Consider the following 20,506-nt stretch of genomic DNA (forward strand, 5'->3'; position numbering starts at 1 on the left):
CATGTTGGCAGATGCACCTGGCATTTTGTGCCTGAAAGCAAGCAAGCTATCTGAGACTACAGAGGTCATGTCAAAATGACACCGGAGCCAACCTCAAGGGACACCTACTGACCAAAAATGGTACTATTTGAGGACTTGAAAAGAATGGCAGTACATTGAAAATCATAAAATTCCACAAGGTTATAGAGATACTTAAACCAAAACCCTTGATCTTTGGTACCTAAGGACCCCTCAACTACAGAATTTACTCAGTATGACATTTTCTATTATTATTTTTAATATAAGACCCTTTTTTTTTACTAGTCATGCTGAATATATAGTCTACTTAAAAATTGTTATTGTTTTGCTTGGACTTGGCATATTTAACAGTTGTTGATATAGCTACTATGTAGTTAATTGTTTTAATAGAATTCAAGGAACATTTGCCTAGTTATGAAATAGGAGATCTTATGGGGACTATACATAAATGCTTTAATTTTAAATTCTTTAATGCTGGCAACGGGTGCACTTAGCAGATTCATCCTAAGTGCAAAATAGAGCAGAGATAATTAGAACGTATTTCCTATTTTGGGCTGCATATAGAGATGGCCACTGAATCTCCATGCACTTGAGTTGATTTTTCTTTAGTCCCATCCCATATTTTTTGAGAAATGTACAAAGACATTCGTGAGAGTGGCAGGAATAATAAAAACAGGTTACCTAAAGCTGTAATTAAATCCAAATGGCTCTTGAATTAAAACCAATAAATTGTTCTGCATGATGTTAGTAAAGAAGAAAATAAATCTTACATATACTTTTAGATTAAAAATACTGACAAAACATTGCAAAATAACTGGTGAGTTTGAAATTTTATCCCATTGTTGACTATTAATAGAAGGTCAGCCACCTTCTCATTTATAGTCTGATGGTTTTTAATGATAGTCACACATGCATTGTGACTAAAAAGACAAACCTCCAATTTACCTTTTTTCTCTGTTTTTTAAAAAATTGGTAATTATCTGTATTATATCTGCAATAAATATGCTACCAGTTGCTGAGCTCTTAATGTGTTAAGTGGAATTTGGAAAAACAAAATTCTTAAATTGTGTCAGTTTTCTGCTTATTTGTGCCTAAAGGGCATTTACTTTACCCATATTTAGGCATGTTATGCCAGCCTTCATTTTGTATAATTAGAAAAAGTTGAATTCTTTTCTTTGTCCCATTTCTTAGTTGACGAAGGATCAGAGATTGGTGTATTCGGGCAGACTGCTTGCCGATCATCTGCAGCTGAAAGACATTCTCAGAAAAGTAAGCAGATTTCTACCGCTACTTGATACCAGCCACATTCAGAGTGTGAGGGGAGATACGTTCTGAAATTTGATCGATAGCCAACCAGTTCAGGTTTTAGATGCTTAAAATCAACCCTTTTGGGTGACATAACAGGTGAACGTGAACTAGAAAGTAAAGGACATAATGATGGATTCTGATCAGCGCAGGTAGCAGTTTTGTGTATCTATCTGATAGCTAACTCTGAAATAGGATTATGTATTTGTGTTCAAGTACGTGCCATCTATTGTAAGAAAACACCATCGACTTGTCAGTGGTGCAGGGGCAGAGTGTCCAGGGAGTGGTGAAGGGTTTCCATGGGTAACAGTGTCCTTCCTCTCTGATAGCCCCTTTTGACCAGCTGCGTGACATTTAATCCAAGTTACTTGGGGTAGGAATTTAATTTCAGGGGAGAAATAGAAGGAAGCCCAAGGGGTCCATCAGTTAGCAAACTTGGAATGCCGGTGCTTAGAGCTAAAATATATTCCATTATAGTTTTTTGACAATGACTAGCTTGAATGCTGGTGATTTTAATGGCAGCTTTCAGCTCATGTGCATTTGTGGAATTTATACTTTAGAACTTCTCTGTATTTGAGATGCTGCTCTTTGTGAATGTAGCAGAATTAAATCTATGGCTTTTATGTTTTGCCTTAGATCTTTGACTTCACTCTTCATGTTGTTCTTGATATCCCTGCTCTGATTTAGATCTATACCCTCTCCTGTATGTTTCGGAAACTTGCAAAAATCTTATGCTGGTGTAACCCTACTGTGTAGACAGTTGACATTGTAGCTTTGCTGGTGTGACTTCTTGCTGTTATTTTTATTTTATTTTTTAATTAAAATTTATTGGGGTGACAATGGTTAGTAAAATTACATAGGTTTCAAGTGTACAATTCTGTAATACATCATCTATATATCACATTGTGTGTTCACCACCCAGAGTTGTTATTTTCATTCTAATTGTGTAGTTTCAGATTGCCAAAGTGGTTTAATAACCTCTCTGTCAAAAATAGTGGAATTTGCAGCAGGTTCCCCTCCCCACTTTCCTTTTAAATAGACTATTTTTTAGGGCATTTAGGCTCACAGCAAAATTGAGTGGAAGGTACAGAGATCTCACATATGCCTCCTGCTTCCACACACGCACAGCCCCCCCCACTAACAGCATTCCATATTAGAGTGGCATGTGTGTTACAGCTGCTGACCCTACACACTGTCACATCGTCACCCACGCGCATAGTGTACACTAGGGCTCGCTCTCGTACATTCTGTGGGTTTGGACAAATGTACAATCATGTGTCTCCTCCTGTGCAGCATCCTACAGAGCAGTTCACTGCCCTAAACATCCACTGTGTTCCACCTGTTCATTCCCCCGCTTTTATGCGTAAAAACCTTCTGTTCTACGCGCTTTGAAATATTTTGTATTATTTTAACACAAGGATAGCTAGAGTCTGTGTGCACACAAATACTTTTTTTTAATTATTAGTTTCAGGTGTACAAAACAATGCAATAGTTATGCTTTTTAAAAGGTTTTTGTTACCAGAAATGGGTTCAGACCAGAAGACTTAAACTAAAAATGCTTCAATCAAAGGACTGTTGTGCCCCTTATGTAAAACATTTTGCATAATATGTTTACGTTTTGCATAGATATTTGAGCTGTTTTTGTTAAAGTCATTGTGCCTCTTCTTTTTTCAATTAAGAGCTGCTATTAGCTTTATTTAGTTATGAAATGTTTTACAGAAATATTAGCCAAAGGTGAGTGAATACTGTGAGTTAGTTGTCATGAATATGACCTTTGAAACTAGGTTTCTAAGGGTAAACATCTATGCTTGGATGCTTTTTAGTGTTCTGTGTTCTGAAGCTAAGGGGACATTGTTAATCCAGGTGTGCCTTCTACTCCCCTTGTTAGGCGCATCTCATGTCACACTATCTCTGGGAATGCCTTTTCTTAGCGTTGTAACCCCCATTAACTTCTTTCTCTAAACTCCTAAAGCAGTTGTAGTTTGTGCTTCTCAGTTTTGTGCAAAAGACTGTTGTACATATTTCTCTAATTGTGCTCTAATGTGCTAGTCTGATCTTTTAACAATATCCTGAGCCTCTTTAGGGGAGGGGCTGACTCTTACCCTTTCTGTGATTGACCTCAGAATTAAACACAATTCTAGGTTTATCTTAGTTTCTAGTAGCTTTGTTTATCTTTCTCACAACTGGATATCTTACTTCCTGCCCCCTTTTCTTTATCACACTCTGTTTTTTATTTTCTTTCTTTTTTTTAATTTTTAAGTTGCTGAGCTATCCTATGTGCCTCTCTGCCCTCATTTATTCTCTTTCCTTTCTCCATTTTATTTACTTTTTTCATATATACACACACACACACACACACACACACATATATATATGTGTGTGTATATATATATATGTATATATGTATATATACTCATGAAATCACTAAACTAAAATGCCAATTCTAATGATTATTAGAATATTTTCCTTCAGTCATAGTTGTAGGTTTATGGAAACACATGGAATATTTAAAGAATATAGTTCAGATATATGCATTATATAAATGTAAATGTGGTAGATAAAAACAGTTTTGACTTAAAAAAATAAAAACTATACATCACCTTGCTAAAATGAAGGCAAATGAGATTATAGTGAAGTTGAGTTTATTGTAGCTCCAAAGTCTTAAGTAATAGAAATATTTTCACTACTTGAAGTTTGTAGGTCCAGGCTTCAGTGTGACTATTACAGCTCTGATGTTAAGGTGCTAGATGTTTTTATATTGAAATAACAGATTGCATTGACACAACTTTATAGCACTGATTGCTTCAAGTCTCCTTGGTAAACAAAGAAATCATTTTTAATATAGCAGTTACTAAGTATTTAGACTATTTTCCAAGCAGGGAGAAAATGTTGAACTCAAAAATGCCTCAAATTTTAAAATGTAAATTTACCTCCAAATGACAACAATTTATTACTAATAAAATGGCTGTGCTAGAAAAAGGAACTTAAGTTTTGAGTTAAGTATTTCGGCTTAGCTGCTAACTTTCTGAACTGTCCATTTCCCAGTGCTGCCCTTTCAATGTACTCTTCTTTAATTTTAGCAAGATGAGTATCATATGGTTCATCTAGTCTGTACTTCTCGGACTCCTCCCAGCTCCCCAGATTCCAGCACCGGTAGAGGAAGCCATGAAGCCTTGGCATCCAGCAGCAATCCTGTGAGTGGTTTGGGGAGGAGTAAATGTCGAAGTTTTCTGCTGATCCTTTTTTGCCTCCTGAAACTAAGGGGAAAACACAACAGCTGGAGCTTGTGGGTTGTGAGATTGTGTTTTAAACAGCTTGATTCGGCATTTACACTTTGTTTTTAGAGATCCAGTATACAGGGTTATCCCCTGAAGCCTGTTCCCCATGAGTTCTAATTTGCTATATGGCAGGTCAGTAATCAATCCAGCCTTCAGAGGTTTAATCACTGAAATACTTAGAAAACAGAATTATGATGTGTTATATAATATAAACTCTTAGGGCCAGTAAAGTTTCAGAAATATTTGAGGTGTTTAATATAGTATATTTTATTGAAGGTGGATTAAATTATTTAAATTTTCAGTATGCTGAATCTTTTTGAAGTAGATTGCATTGGTCAATTTTTTTTTTTTTTTATAGTGACTGGATTTGGGCATACATCCCAACTGCAGGAGGAAAAATTACTTAACCTACTTAGGTCTTCCAGACTTGGGTGTTCATTTCTGCCTCCTTATTTTTTAATCTACCTAAAATTGCTTTGGAAAGTTTTCTTGGTAATTGAACTCCTCAACTTAGATATACTCTAGAAGCTTTAAAGATACTGCCCTCAAATCCTCTTATGTTAAATTACTTTTGGTTTCCCTTAAAAGCTTTATATGGCACCTTTGGAGTTGAGAGGGAAGGATTGGATGAGTGGAAACTTGCTTTAAACTCCTTGGGCAGGGAACTTTTATACTGCTAAATATACTTAGTCAAGAATCTAACTAGAACTTTGAGGGGATGAGTGGCAGAGGTGTTAGTCGAAAGATCTTCCAGCAGATATTGATTAACTACTTCTTTAAGAACTAGACCCTCTAGTTGCTGTATTTAATTAGTATGGCCTGAGTGGTAAGTATTCTTTAGTACCAGTCATGGGAATTTGGCTTACATTAAACTGAAATATATTTTGTCAGTAAACCCAAGGGTCTTGATATGTTTCCTGCCTCGTGTAAGAAGGGGTGAAACATTGGCATAAAGTTCTGGATCTAGTCTTTGGTCACAGTTATGCAGTTCCAGTTTTTGTTGAGAAAGAACCCTTTGACTACTCTAATGGTTCCTCAGCCATGATTTCATGTCGTTAATATATATATTCAGTTTTTTCAAAGTTTGTTATGAAAATCTAAAAAGTATCAGAGGAAAATTAAGTTGGATGTCCCTTAATTTTTTATGGCTGAGAAATTTCAGTGGGATTTGAAATGTCTTAAAAATCTAGTCATTAAAGAGTTATCTAATAAGGTTGGAAATCATTAGTTCCAGAGAAATTAGGCTGTGCTGCCAAATGGCTAGCTAGACCTTTCTTCTAACAACCTTTTTTAATGGTCCATTTAATGAGAAATGTTGCCAAAAAAGAAACCTTTCCAAGTTTATGTCCCTAAGACTCAGACTCCCTAGTAATACGTTTGGTATTTCTTTTCTGTGGAATAACATCTTAAAGAGAGCTCTTGTCAGTTTTGCAAAAGACCAGTGTCCTGGGAACCTTTTACATTGCAAGACTTAGGAACGTAGACAGGCTAAAAGACAGCCTGTCCATAGGAAAGCAGTAGACATAAAGTACAATTTTAACAGACCTGGAAGGTTAAAGTGGGGAAATGATAATTTATGTAAAATATAATTGTGTTTTAAATTTATTTAAGACACTTCACAAACTATTTTCAAATAGCAACCAATTAGAGTGGTCTTCAATGGCTTATATTGTTTAAGGTTGTTGAATCTGTGAGTTCCCAACATCATTGGAGCATGAGAATTTTAAAACCCTGATTGGTATCTCATTCATTTAAAAAAAACAACAACAACAAAAACTTGTTGGTAGTGTCTATAAACAAACAGAAGTTTAGGACTTAAAGTAATCTTGACTAATCTAGTTCAATCTTATTATTATTGTAGGAAAGCTGACACTCAGAGGTTAAGTGAAATTTTAAGGTTATGTTCCTTATTAATGTCAGAGATAACATCAGAGTCTAGATCTTCCAATTCCTAGTATGTTCCTCATTATTTTAAATCAATAGCATGTTATATAGTACCTGGCATATTGTAACTGTTCAAATGTCACAATAATTAGTACCATTGTTGAGCACTTACTGTGTTTTAGGCATTGTGAAAAGAGCTGTGCATGTGTTAATTTAGTCCACAATTTTGTATGCTATTTTTTTTGTATACAATTACTCTACTACTTAGCCTTTTCTAGTTGAGAAATGAACTGTTGTATAATTAAGTGGTTTTGATTTTCTGAACTCTAGTCTCATCAGAATTTAAATATCTACTTATTCTGGGTACAAGATTCAAATGAGTAAATTTCTAAAATTCACTCTTTGCAGAGGGATTTTATAAATACATTCTTCACAACGTGTCTGTAATCTCATGATTGTAATGAATTAAATCTCCTTGAAGAAGTAATTACATTTCTGTTTGTAGAGTTCAGATCAGTCAGGATCAACAACTCCATCATCCAGTCAAGAACCCTTGCCGTTAGCTGCCAGTTCTTCCTCAGAAGGCTTGAGGCAACGCACCCTTCCACAAGCACAAACTGACCCAGCACAGAGTCATCAGTTCCCGTATGTAATGCAAGGGTGAGTGAAATTGTCGTAGCTGTGGGCCTGTTAAGAATCCGTTACTCCTGACTTTCATGGTAGACCTCTGCAGTAATCAAAGTACATTTGAAATTTATTCATACGAGGTATGATAAAAAAATACAGTAAATATTTAAATTAAAAAAAAGTTTATTACAGTAAAAGACACATTGCCATTAATCCCCCTCAAACTACTCTCCCTTGCTTCAAAAACACTTATCCCATCATTCTTGCCACTTTCTGAAGCAGTTCTGGAAGTCCTCTTTCATGAGTGCCTTTAGTTGCACTGTCGTGGCTGCCTCGATGTCCTAAATCATTTTGACTTTGGTGAAGAGCCACAAGTCATCTCGTGCCAGACGCAGTGAATAAGGTGGATGAGGACACATTGTAACGTTTTTATTTGACAGAAATTGCCGTACCAGAAGCGATGTGTAACATGGAGCGTTGTCATGATGGACGATGATTTACAGCACACTTTAAAACACCTTCTCTCAACCATAGCTCACACTCGACTGACTGCACCGAACAAGTTGAAACTTGTCACACGCTGTTACTAAGGTTTGACGTGCTGCTTCCCATATTGAAGATCCCTGCCTTTCCATTGGATGGCACTCAGTTGCAGCATTCACCGTATTTTGTTATCACAATGGAAAGGCTCCATGTCACGCATCACTTCTGGTACAGCAATTTCTGTCAAATAAAAACATTATGGTGTGTCCTCATCCACCTTATTCACCAGGTCTGGCACCGTGTGACTTCTGGCTCTTCCCCAAAGTCAAAATGACCATGAAAAGTAAATGTTTTGAATCGATTCAGGACATTGAGGCAGCCATGACAGCGCAACTAAAGACACTCACAAAAGAGGACTTCCAGAACTGCTTCAGAAAGTGGCAAGAGTGATAAAAAAAGTGTGTTTGAAGCAAGGGGGAGTATTTTGAGGGGGATTAATGGCGATGTGTCTTTTACTGTAACAATTTTTTTAAATTTAAACATTCACTGTATTGTTTGATCACACCTCGTGTGCCTGATTATGTATTTTGAGAATTAGAGGCTTAAGTGGAGCAGTGCTTTTGAAAGCTGGTCATAAATCAGAATCTAGGGCAGTAGTTTTTAGTTTTTAATGTTTGTGCTCATCACCTGGGGTTTAAGATGCAGGTTCTGATTCAGTAGGTTTGATGGGGCCTGAGGTTCTGTACTTCTAACAAGCTCCCAGGAGATGCTCATGCTTCTGATGTTAGGACCACACTTTGAATAGCAAGAATCTAGGTAATTAAAAGCATTTTTTTTTAACTCAGTCTTAAGTTAGTCTTCTGGGGAGCAGATGGGTGAGTGAGGATGTTCTTGGAAGAGTATAGGGCCCAGTAATCTATTTTCTGAAAGTTCCACAGGTACTTCTGATCAGCCAGACTTGGTAACAAGTGAGATAGAATAAAACTGCGCTGTATTATAAAGGTATGCGAACCACTGCAAGTTATTCAGAGCTTTTGTTGGAGCAGTTTACTTAAGGAAGCTCGCTATGGCTACCTTTGTTTAGCAATTACAGAAGACACTTCCAGGGGGAAATGCAGCCAGCAACCACAGCAACTCTTTCAAACGGCTCAGAGATACAGTTTGGACCTGGGCTATGTCTGAAACCAGAGTACTTTGCTGGGGTAAAGTTCTTGTTATTTTGAAATAAAAGAAACATGAGCAGTGATCATTGTTTTATGTTGCCTGTATGCTATGGGACGCGTGTGGCAGTGCTCCAGGTCTGTGATGGTGAGGCTGAAACAAGGAAGTGGCTGGGACCCCAGAGAGGAAGTGGAAGGAGGATAACCAAGAGGTAGCCATTGACTGCTGTGCTACACAGGGTGGGGTATGCATTCACGTACTGGCTGCTTAGAACTTGAAACTTCATTCAATTCTTGATGTAGAAGAACAAAGCTGAGTAAACAGCAAAATCTAAGAAAACTCATTTGTCTCATTTCTTGAATGGGAAGCTTTTCCTCTAAAAGTAAGTATTTAGATTAGGTTGATTGTAGACTTATGAAGCACCTGTGAAACTAGTTTGGTTTTCAGAAAAGCATTACTACAAACCAAAACTTAGTTTTTTGTAAAAAGCAATGTGCTCAGGGTTTACATTGCAAATAGTAGCTTAAAATACTTTTATGGCACTGATTCATTTCCTGTCTTTTTTGCAGAGTAAGATAGTTCAGTTTCTCTCAATTTATACAGAGCGACCTTACTTATTTTATTTGGTAGTAGTGGTAGAAAGTGAGGGATTATGCATATAATAAACCTGGAAAAATAAATAATAACATATTAACAGTGGTTACCTCTGGACAGTAAGATTTTTAACTCTTTCTCATACTTACAGTGAATATATTTTGTAATGAATAAAACAAAGCTTATAAGGTTTAAGGTCTTCAGAATAAGACCATAGATACCTTGGAAAAGATGAATAGTTTCTCTAAACTAGTCTGTTGAGGAAATCAACAGACATGAAAGAGAAAGGCATTCAGCTCTTAGCAGTACATTAAAGAGACTAGAAAAGTCTGAAATAGTGTTTATGTTGCCAAAAGTGAGTGTTAAAATGATGAGCAGTAAAATCTTTAAAGATTCCTTAAGCATCACTTAGGGCATCTATTACCAGATGAGTGATGCGGGTTTTAAATCAGGAGGGTGGTGTAGCTTCTGGAGCCTACCTGCCTTGCTTTGAGTCTTGGATCTGTTGTGGACTAGCTGGGGCAAGTCTCTTCCCTACTTTGCTTCAGCTTGCTTATGATCTGGAGATAATAATAGTATGTTATCATGCAGAATTTCTGTGTGGATTAAAAAAGTTACACCAACTTTGTGGTCTAGGTACTATTTTCTCCCATTTTACTGATGAGGAGAAGGGGACTTAAAAGTTATGTAGTTTGCTTGCCTAAGTGGCCAGTGGCAGAACTAGAATTCAAATCATATTTGATTGCAAGCCTGTGTTCTTAAAAGTCTTGCTGAAGCGACTCTCCATTTTGCGTGTCATTTGTTTTGGTATTTTTTTCTTGGTTGCCATTTGTATGTTGACTTCATTTGTAATGGTGGTAATTGTCCCTCTACCCTCCCATTTAAAACTTTTCTCTAGTCGCATCGACTGGTCAGATTTTAAGTATTGGTGACTGAGTAAGCAAATCTGTGTATATAAGGATCTTGTGACTTTATACTGTAAAAGTTGTAGAATTTGCCATAGGCTAGGCACCGACGGAAAATGAATTATGTGCTTACTTTCAGTGGAAGTAGATTAGATAGGCAGATGAATTACCGTGCACTGATTTGTTCTCATGGCCTTGTGCTGTGGGAGCCCGGAGGAGGGAGTGAGTCTCTGCTTGAAGGAGTTGGGGAGGGTGCGGTAGGTGGTAACATGGGAGCGGGGTTAGGGCAGTTCAGGAGGGAGAATGAAGCAAGTGCAGAGAGTCTTGAAAAGGCTTACTCTGGGGACAATGTGGGGATTTTCACACAGATGCTATATCACTGTATGGAGTGATGGGGGAATATGGCTGACGGAACAGGTTGTCTGTGAAATAATTTGTTCCTGATCGTTGAAGTTTCCTCCTCTCCTTTGTAGTTCTTAACCCCAAAAACACACTAATGAGGTCTCAAGTATATATTTGTGAATGACAGTATTTCAAGTTCTTGGTGTCATGATCTCTGTTGTAATCCATCATTTCCATGTGTTCCCGTGAACTCCCCTTGCCCCTTTTTTCTGTGTTTGTTTTTGTTCTATAGTACTAACCGGTATAGCCTATCTGAAAAGGAATGAAAAGTTGTCAGAACTTGTGCCATCATATCTTCCCACATGTATACGAAGTCAGACAATTAAGTTTGCAAACTTGTTGCAAGGATGTTGCTAACCTTTTCTGATATCGGCGGGATTATTCATTATGAATTTGTACCAACTGGACAGTTAACCAAGTTTACTATTTGGAAGTGCTGAAAAGGCTGCGTGGAAAAATTAGATGACCTGAACTTTTCGCCAACAATTCATGGCTCTTGCATAATGACAATGCACCAACTCACACAGCACTGTCTGTGAGGGAGTTTTTAGCCAGTAAACACATAACTGTATTGGGACACCACCCACTCACCTGATCTGGCCCCAGTGACTTCTTCCTTTACCCGGAGGTAAAGGAAATACTGAAAGGAAGACATTTTAGGGACATTCAGGACATCAAGGGTAATACGTTGACGGCTCTGATGGCCATTCCAGAAAAAGTTCCAAAACTGCTTTGAAGGGAGGACTAGTAGCTGGCGTCAGTGCATAGCTTCCCAAGGGGAGTACTTCAAAGGTGACCGTAGTGACATTCAGCAGTGAAGTGTGTAGCACTTCTAGGATGAGTTCGTGAACTTAATTGTCAGGCCTCATATATCAGCAGTTTCCTCACTGACTTTCCCAAGGCCAGAGGGAGAGACCAGGTTATGGTTTCCTTGCATAAAGAATATGACGTTTTATATGGAGACAGATGTATTATACATTCTAAATAGTTACATTTTTTCTATGTTTCTGCTATTTTATTTGGCTCTTTGCAAAAAACCCCACTTAATTATTTTGAATTATAAAAGTAATATATATGTATTAACAAGTTTGGGGAAAAAAAAGTAAAAGAAGGGGAAAAAATGACCTCTGTTCAATCATCTAGAAACAACTATTTGTTAACAGTATTTCCTTCCAGTATCTTTTTCTTTGAAACTTTTTTGTTTAACATAGTTGTACTTTTTACCATATGAACATTATATGTTTTCATTTAATGTTAAAAAATTAATTAAATGAAAATTTCAAGTTACTAGATTAAATAGTTGCTCATAATCGGTACTTTATTTCAGCGTTCTCCTGCTGTCCATATGAAGTTATTCAACACATATTTATTGTGCTAAATGCTGGAGATGCAATAACAGGTGAAGCCCAGGCCCTGTTCATTGGAACCCAGAGTCTGCTCAGAGACAGGAGAGGGAGCAGGCAATTTCTGTTTTTAGTGGTGTTCTAAGGGGCAATACATGTGAATGATTCCATTTAAATGAATTGTTTTCTCTTGTATTATTCCCAGGATAAACTGTGCTTTTGTGTGTGTGTGTGTGTATTTAACACAGTAATATACTTCCTATACACATTGGCTTACATTTTATTTTTCATTAACTATGTTAGCAAATTAATAAGAACTCTCTTTTCTTTATCAAATCCACGTTACATAGATTATTATAATTTAATGAATTAGTCCCCTGTTGATATGTATATGGTACCAAAAAATGTATACACATTTAAGAAAGGAAAACTTTGGCCACCGTTGCTCAAGCAGTAGTTTGCTATAATCAGTAGTATCTGGATGCTGATGGGAACCACTTTAAGCACCTCTTGTCAAATGTGACTTGTATCCATCTTTTGTTATCAGTATATATTGAGTATTATAATTTAATACAGTTTTCCTTTCTTAAAATGTGTATACATTTTCTTTGCACCCTCTACACATGTATATGTGTACATATGTGCACACATGCATATAAATATATCCTCCTGATTCTAACTCAAAAGGTAGCATGTTATACATATTTTTCTTTTAAAAGAAACCTGGCTTTTAAAGAAAATAATATCCAGGCGATCACTCCATAGGAGCACATAGAAATCTTTGTTTCTTTCTACATCTGAATACTAATTCACTGAGTGCATAAATTATGACATCCAGTCTCTTATTGATGAATATTTGAGTTATTTCCAGTCTTTACTGTTAGTATTGTGATGAATAGCCTTGTGCATACATCATTTTACATTTTTGACAATTTTATATAGGATTGATGCCTAGAAGAAGAAGTGGGTGAAAGTAAGTATGTCAGAGAGTAAATGGCTTTAGGGTTGTGGAATTTCAACAGTCAGTTTCAACATGGTGGTATGTGCTGTGATACAGTTCTCTCTTTTCAATCAGGAATTATTGCCCCAGTCTGTACAAATGCTTAAAGGGTAGAGGTGGGACATTTTTTTCCATATTTCATATTTCTTTAAGCTTATTTTCAGAAGCAGAATTACTTGGGCAGTTGGGTGTAAGTGCACAATTTAAAGATATTTAATTTTGTAAAGTTTTTAAAAGGTTTATTCCAGGCTATCTTGCTAACCATGGAGAGTTGGGTTTCACTTGTATCTCTTCCCCGTACTGGATATTGTCAGATAGAAAACAAAGCTATATTTATTTTAATTTGCATTTGTCCTAATGAATATTTCCATTTCTGTGAGTTCTTTGTGTAGAGAAGATTTTCACTGCTCTTTATTTCAAGCTTAGTTTTTCAGCTCTCCTTAAATTTTGTCATCGATTACGAGGATCGCTCTTTCTGTGCTTTGTTCTGCTGCTTTTAACTTAGGGAAGCCTTCCTCCCTCCAAAGGTTTGGTAAATGATCGATTCTAATTTCTTCAGATTTTCTGTGGTTTAGCTCTTAATACTTTATTTTAATCCACTTGGAAACTTATTTGAATATTTGGAATGAGGTGAAGCTTTAAATTCCCTTCCCCCTACCACTTATTCGGTAAACACTTTTCTCAGCATCAAATAATCATCCTCTATCATGTGGTTTAATGTTGTATGTTGTATCCTCCAGAATATATTAAGTCCTGATGTAACATGTTTCATTGATGTATTACTACATATTTTAATAATAACTTCAATAAATTAGGATAAATAAATTCTTTATTGTTTTCTGGAGATTACCAAATGCATAACATCTTGTTGCGTTAATTAACCAACTTGGGCCTGGAATGTGTCTTAGCAATTATACAGTTCAGTAGTTTTTAACTTACTAGTGAGAAAGGGAAGAAGCATATTGGAATCATCTAGGGGAGTTTATTAAATTTTTTTTGGCAGCATATTTTTAATAATCACCTTATGTTCCCTGCTGCAGCAGGGTGAGGTGAGACGCTATATACTGGGCGTGCCAAAAAAATGTATACACATTTTAAAAAAGGGAAAAATTGTATTGAAATTGTAATACAATGAGTGATGCTAGCATTTGTTCGATTAAGGCCATCTTTTAAGCGAATGTCATACTACACATTGCTAGCATAATTCAACTCAATTTCGAAAAGCAATACATAGATAACATCTCTTAAAATGTGTAGCTTTTTTTGGCACCCCCGGTATACAGTAATTTTTTTCTAAGTGTTTGTCAGTGGCCTTTTCTTCCCTTGACCTTTAAAAACAGTGACAAAGTCCAGTCTTCTCATTTTACAGTTGGAGTAGTGGATTTGAGTGAGGTTATATTTCTTCTTAGTGGTGGAGCTTCATGGAGCGCTGCTTTTAGGGGGTTTGGTTTTTCCCTTAGTTGGGAATACTAAGAAAATGTAAAATATACACCTAGATACAGACTCATATTGTTGCTAATAATTGATTTTGATAGATTTCAGATTCATTCATTTCACAGGAATGCCTAGGTCTTTACACTGATGTTTTATAAATGTTCTCGGCTCCAGTGGTATGGCTTTCTCTCTAGGTTGATCACTAATTGATATCTTTTTCAAGGAATAGCTGGGTTAAGGTTCTTTTCCTCTTCTTATTCAGGACTTGTTTATCAAGAGCTAGGAGGAACTCTCCTGCAGGCTTCTCTGCTTTTCCTTCTTAAATTCAGTGTGTGGGAAAGCTTGGGAAGGAGGGGAGGGCTGTATTCGNCAGAAGATCTTCTGAGGATGGGAGCCACCCAGTGGCTCGCATTTTCCTCTAAGGATGCGGGAAGGTCAGGCGATGCACAGGGGAGTCGCTGCCTTACCCGCACCAAGTTGCCGTAAGTACAGTCTGTTGACATGTTTTAGCCTCCCAAGCTCTTCTAAATTAGGGTTTGTAATCAGTTATTACTAATTATATGTTAACAGTCTTTAGAATATAAAATTAAAGTTCAAATTTGTTAACTCTTGTCTCACCCTTGATAGAGCAAACTAAGCAGCTCAAGGTAAAATTCAAGTCATATGAAGAAAAAGAAAATTCACAAATCCTGCATTTACTTTTATGTTTAAATCTGTAGTTGTCTTGGTGTCTGTGACTTTCTACAACTCTCACATTATACACTTCGGAGTCGTACTCAGAGTTAGGGGTAGGAGAGAGTAAAAATAAAAATAGTAACACTTGTACAGACCACCAATCCTGTGAGAAAGATTCTATTCTTAGCCCCATTTTAGATATGAGGAAACTGAGGCATGGAGAAGTAAAATGTGACCTTCCACAAATTTTACTGAATAATAGTTGGGCCTACTTTAAGAACACATGTATAAATGAAATATTACTCAGCAGTAACAAAGAATGAAATACTGCCATTTACGACAACCTGGATGGACCCAGAGGGTATTATGCTAAGTGAAACAAATCAGTCAGAGAAGGACAGATATTATATGATTTCACTTATATGTGTAATCTACAAAATGCAAAACAAAAGAACAAACAAAATAAAAGCAAACGCATAGAAACAGAAATCAAACTGATGGTTGCTAAAGGGAAAGGGTGTGGGGTGATGGGTGAAAAAGGTGAAGGGGAATAATAGTAATAGTGTCATAAGTTTGCATGGTGACAGATAAGTACTAAGTGTGGTGATCACATTGTAAGGTATGTAAATATCGAATCATTGCATTATACGCCTGAAACTAATACAATATTGCATACCAAATACACTTTAAAAAGAATGCATGTATAAATATGTTCTACTAATCTTGGCACTTTAAAAGATTTAGATTTCTTTATAATGTTCATTTTTTACAGCTGATAACTGCTATCTTTTTAATAATATTTTACTACTAATGTAAAATATCATCTGACTAAGTTCTCCGAGACTTCAGAATATTTTGCCACAAAGTTTATTTCAGGACTTAGGTTCTTAAGGAGAATGTACCTTTTTGTGCTGAAATGCGAAGGTAGCAAATGTTCAGGCTTGGCGCACGTTTTGTGGGTGATTTTTTCTCTTCCCATTAAAACTGGGCTGATAATGTTAGTTCTGTATATTTGGGGTCAGGGTCATCTTCTAAGAACTTTGAAGAATGTTGAAAATAAGTATTTTTCTTTTAAGTAAGACTTGATACATTTTGTCACTGGATGACTTGTAGTGCAGGAATGAAAATTTAGAGAAATGCTTTTTTAACTTCTAGAGCATGAAAAGACCTGTCCTTATCTCTCTCTGGCAGAAATGTGGACAACCAGCTTCCTGGACAAGCTGCTCCGGCCGGGTTCCCAGTGTACCCCGCGTTCAGCCCCCTGCAGATGCTGTGGTGGCAGCAGCTGTATGCTCATCAGTATTATATGCAATAGTAAGTTAATTTGAGTTCATTTTTTTACTTACTGTGTTATTTATTTTATTTTTTATCCTAGTAAGTTGATTTGGGGATTTCATTTACTGATGTATTTCATTAGCGTTTAAAAATTAGTTTGAGAAGGAATTTGCAAATATCTCAGCAGATAACTTTGTTTTAAATTATTTGGCCAAAGGAAAAAGGGTTGACATCAACTAAACATACTTGCCACTCTCACTCTGTCCCCTAATTATATGTAGTAGTTATTTCGGATGCTTTCTTTACTATCACAGTTTATCTGTTTAAGAGAACACTTAGGAAAGGTTCACTGGAACTGTCACGCAGTAAATAAATCTACATGAAGAGGTTGGAAGTTGAAGGAAAAAGGGAACAGACGGAATCATCTGGGGAGGCGCGTGTTGTGGGGCTCGGTTGTGGCTAATACGCCTTTTGGACTCAGTATTTTAGTAAGTCTTGCTTCTGGTTAGCAGGGAACAATCTTAGCACTGCGTACGATTTCTCAGCCTTCATTCTTCCAGACTCCTGTGCATTCATGTAACATTTCTAGCTTCTCGTTAACGTCCTGCTCTTCTTGTTTCTATGATTCTGTTATCCTCTGCATTCGCTTTCTCTTCCTGGCCACTCATTTTGTGTCCTTTAGATACACATTTTCCCTCCCTCTAAGTGGTAACGTTCCTTGTTCATTTCCATGTATGTGTGTATTTACCATGCGCCTTATGATGCTCAGTCCGGTAGGGACAACAGGAGTCAGTCCTGGGCTGGCCCTCTTGGCCTTAGTCGCTAGCTCCCTGGGATCACTCCCAATTCTTTATGTCCTGTTCTTCATCTTGTATCTTAATTGTTGGAAGGTTTCCACAGGGAAATATGTCTTTCTCCTAATTCGGTCTGTCTAAAATTTGATTCCACCATCCTCATGAAGTGTTTTCCTTCCTGACTTCTTGTCAGTGATACTGTCTCTTCTTAATCATTCTCCAGGCTCTTAACCTTAATCAGCTTTGATTCTGGCTTCTGTCATCCCTGAACGCAACAAATTACCAACATGAGTCAATAGGTTGTTTCTAGCTTCTGTCCTGCCCCTGTGTCTAACTTCCGGCATTTTCCCCAAATTGTTTCTCATTTTAGACCCACTTTGCTGCAATTGATCTTTCTCCTTGTATGCTCTTTACTGTATTTCACTGTACTATTGCCAGGGTAACTTGCTTAACCCATAATTAAGTCAGTCAGTCCCCACCCCCCAAGATTTGTTGGCTCTCGTGACTTTAGTGTGAAGTCTGTATCCTTCTCCTTCCTCCAGACCGTACCCCATAAAGCCCACCTGCTTTATGAACCTGATACCCTAATGTTCTCGTGCATAACCCCAGGCAGGCTGTTTGTACCTTACCTGTTGCCATGGTGATTGTTATCATTAGAGTAACTGCTTTGTGCTTAGCACCCTATTAGATGCTTTATCCCCCTTGTCTCATTTATAACCCGACAGAACTGTGTAGGGAAAGTGGGGTTATCGTGGCTTGCTACTAAATCATATAATCCTATGTATATTATTTAACTTCTGAGCCTCAAGGTCTTACATTTAATGATATAACTTACCTATGAATCAGAATATCAATGAGGTAGGAAGTGTTTTGGAAACTAAAGATACGAAGTATTAGCATACTGGCTTAAATAGACTTTTGTAGCCTGGGAAAATTCTGTTATATTTTATTTTGCTATCTTAGTTTTTAAACTTTTTATTGTAGAATAATTTTAACATATAAACAGATAGAATAGTAAAATTAATGCTGTGTACTCATTACCGAGCTTCAACATTTATAATTCATGACAATCTTGTTCTACAACTTTCCTGCCTGTGCTGGATTATTTAAAGCAAATTCCAGATATATTATGATTTTACTGGGAGCATTTTACAGGGCAATTTATTCTGATTTTCAAGTAATATAATTACAAGCAAACTTCAGGACCACAATTCTTCATATGTTGACAAGGACCATACCAGTGGTCCCCAGATGGAGTTCCCAAATGTCCAGATGGGGTTGAAGCTTGGTTACCTGGAATCCAGTTAATATTTTAAAATACTAATACAAATCATTTATCTCTGAGAGTGGTCACATAGGTAAAGATTAATGTACGTTTTTAGACAAATCTTTCAAACCCTGGGTCTGAGGGAGAGGTGGTGGGTATGGGGGTGTTCATTTCATGTAGAATGACAAAAGGAGCCATTAGGGAAAAGGTTTGAAAAGAGGTTTGGGCATTACCGTAGCAAGTAGTTTAGTGAGCAGGAAAGAGTGATTGGCATGGCTGTTCTAACCCCTCCCCGCCCCCTGCCACCGTGGACCACCAGGCTAAGACAGCACCCTTTCCTAAGAGAGTCCTGCCATAATCTGGGCTGCACTTTTCCACTGGGATTTGAGCTTACCTAAGAAATGTGTCCGAGTTGTGATATTCCATATTAGGTTTATGAAAAATACAAACGGCTTACTCCAGGAAGTTTTGAAAAATGCAGTATTGTCTGATGAAGTTTTTTTTTCTCTTCTTTCTTCTTTTTAACATTTATTTTGGTGACTATTTCAGTCAGGCTGTGGTTTCAGCTCAGGCCACACCAAATGCCAGCCCAGCCCAGCCCGCTCCCCCACAGCCTCTAAATTTGGCACATGCTCCTGGAGAAGAACCCCCACCAGCTCCAAACCTAGTGGCCCAAGAAAATCGACCCATGAATGAGAATGTTCAGATGAACGCACAGGGAGGCCCAGTGCTAAACGAAGAAGACTTCAACCGAGACTGGCTGGACTGGATGTACACGTTCTCACGCGCTGCGATCCTCCTCAGCATTGTCTACTTCTACTCTTCCTTTAGTCGGTTTATCATGGTCATGGGAGCCATGCTACTGGTTTATTTGTGAGTGACATTCATTAACTTCCTGTGGTTTCTTTGAATGACTTTCTGAAACTGTTCAGCACAGAATCCGGCATATGGCTTGTGTTATGAATGTCGGTGAGGGAATGTGCGCGTTGGGCCTCGCAGGCCTGGCACCAGAAGCAAAGCAGGTTATGTTGCGTAAGAAGGGTTATCAGAACTGTCTAGGAACAAATTTTTCCTTTACTGTCATTTATGAAAACTGTTAGTTCAGCTAAACATACTCTATCAGTTATTCAGAACTTGAGGAAGTGTATGATGCACTCTTGCGTAAGGATGTTCTTTTAAATGATAGTTATCTGTAGTAAGTCCTCTAGGTACAGATCAGATTTTCTTCACGAGCAGACTAGCTCAGCCTTGCCTCGCTTCCCCAAGAGGCAAACATGTATCTAGTTGGATTCATTTTGAAAGCTAACCAAAAATGGTTTTCTGACTCCTGATATGCCCTAATATCTAGCACAGAACCAGTTGAGCTTACTATAGACTTTTAGACTTACATTGAGTTGTTTTGCTGTCATTTCTTTGACAGGGATAGTCCTCAGCCTAAAGTAGGAAATTTGGTCTCTTCATTTGTTATAGTTCTAATCATTTTTCTCTTACAATGTTTTATAGTTTTACAAATAAAAACAGTTGTGACTTCTTTTCTTCTCTCTGTATTTTACCAAATAGACACCAAGCTGGATGGTTTCCTTTTAGGCAGGAAGGAGGTCAGCCGCAGGCCCCCAACAATAACGCCGAGGTGAATGATGGGCAACATGCAAATAACCTAGAACTTGAAGAAATGGTATGCGAGCGTGGTTTTGTATACTTTAAATATAGACGTGCTCTTAGCGCTGCGTGAGACCAACATGCGAAAAGAATCTTGGGGTGTTCCATAAGAATTTGTGAAATGACACATGAAGAAAAGTTAACATGTAAATTGTGTGGTTTCATCTGGAGGAACTTAGAATATAATACTGAGTCAGTCATATATTAGAATTACATGGGAAGAACTAACATTTTTCTTTCTTAAAATAGCCTAAAAGAAAGTTACGCACATGGTGAGAATTTATCGTATTAAATTGGCAATTATCCCTTTGATCTCGTAACACGGAGGAATTGATCAGTTTTGGACCTAACCAAGATTTCTAATGACCATATATGTAGCACTTCCTTATTACATGCTCATAT

General features: G+C 37.3%; 1 protein-coding gene across 3 annotated transcripts in view; it reads left to right on the top strand.

The window, feature by feature from the left end:
- HERPUD2 (HERPUD family member 2) overlaps positions 1–20,506 on the top strand; it is a 97,564-nt gene that overhangs the window by 76,104 nt on the left and 954 nt on the right. For 2 of the 3 annotated variants that reach the window (XM_019655721.1, XM_019655719.1), the window contains 6 exons: positions 1,210–1,287; positions 4,404–4,517; positions 6,991–7,145; positions 16,301–16,423; positions 18,995–19,318; positions 20,006–20,120. In XM_019655721.1, the coding sequence (XP_019511266.1) occupies positions 1,210–1,287; positions 4,404–4,517; positions 6,991–7,145; positions 16,301–16,423; positions 18,995–19,318; positions 20,006–20,120 (909 nt within the window). The remainder of the gene's footprint in view (positions 1–1,209; positions 1,288–4,403; positions 4,518–6,990; positions 7,146–16,300; positions 16,424–18,994; positions 19,319–20,005; positions 20,121–20,506) is intronic. The other variant, XM_019655720.1, reaches the window with a different exon arrangement.

This window comes from Hipposideros armiger, unplaced genomic scaffold (assembly GCF_001890085.2).
Source record: "Hipposideros armiger isolate ML-2016 unplaced genomic scaffold, ASM189008v1 scaffold_244, whole genome shotgun sequence".
Lineage (NCBI taxonomy): Eukaryota > Metazoa > Chordata > Mammalia > Chiroptera > Hipposideridae > Hipposideros > Hipposideros armiger.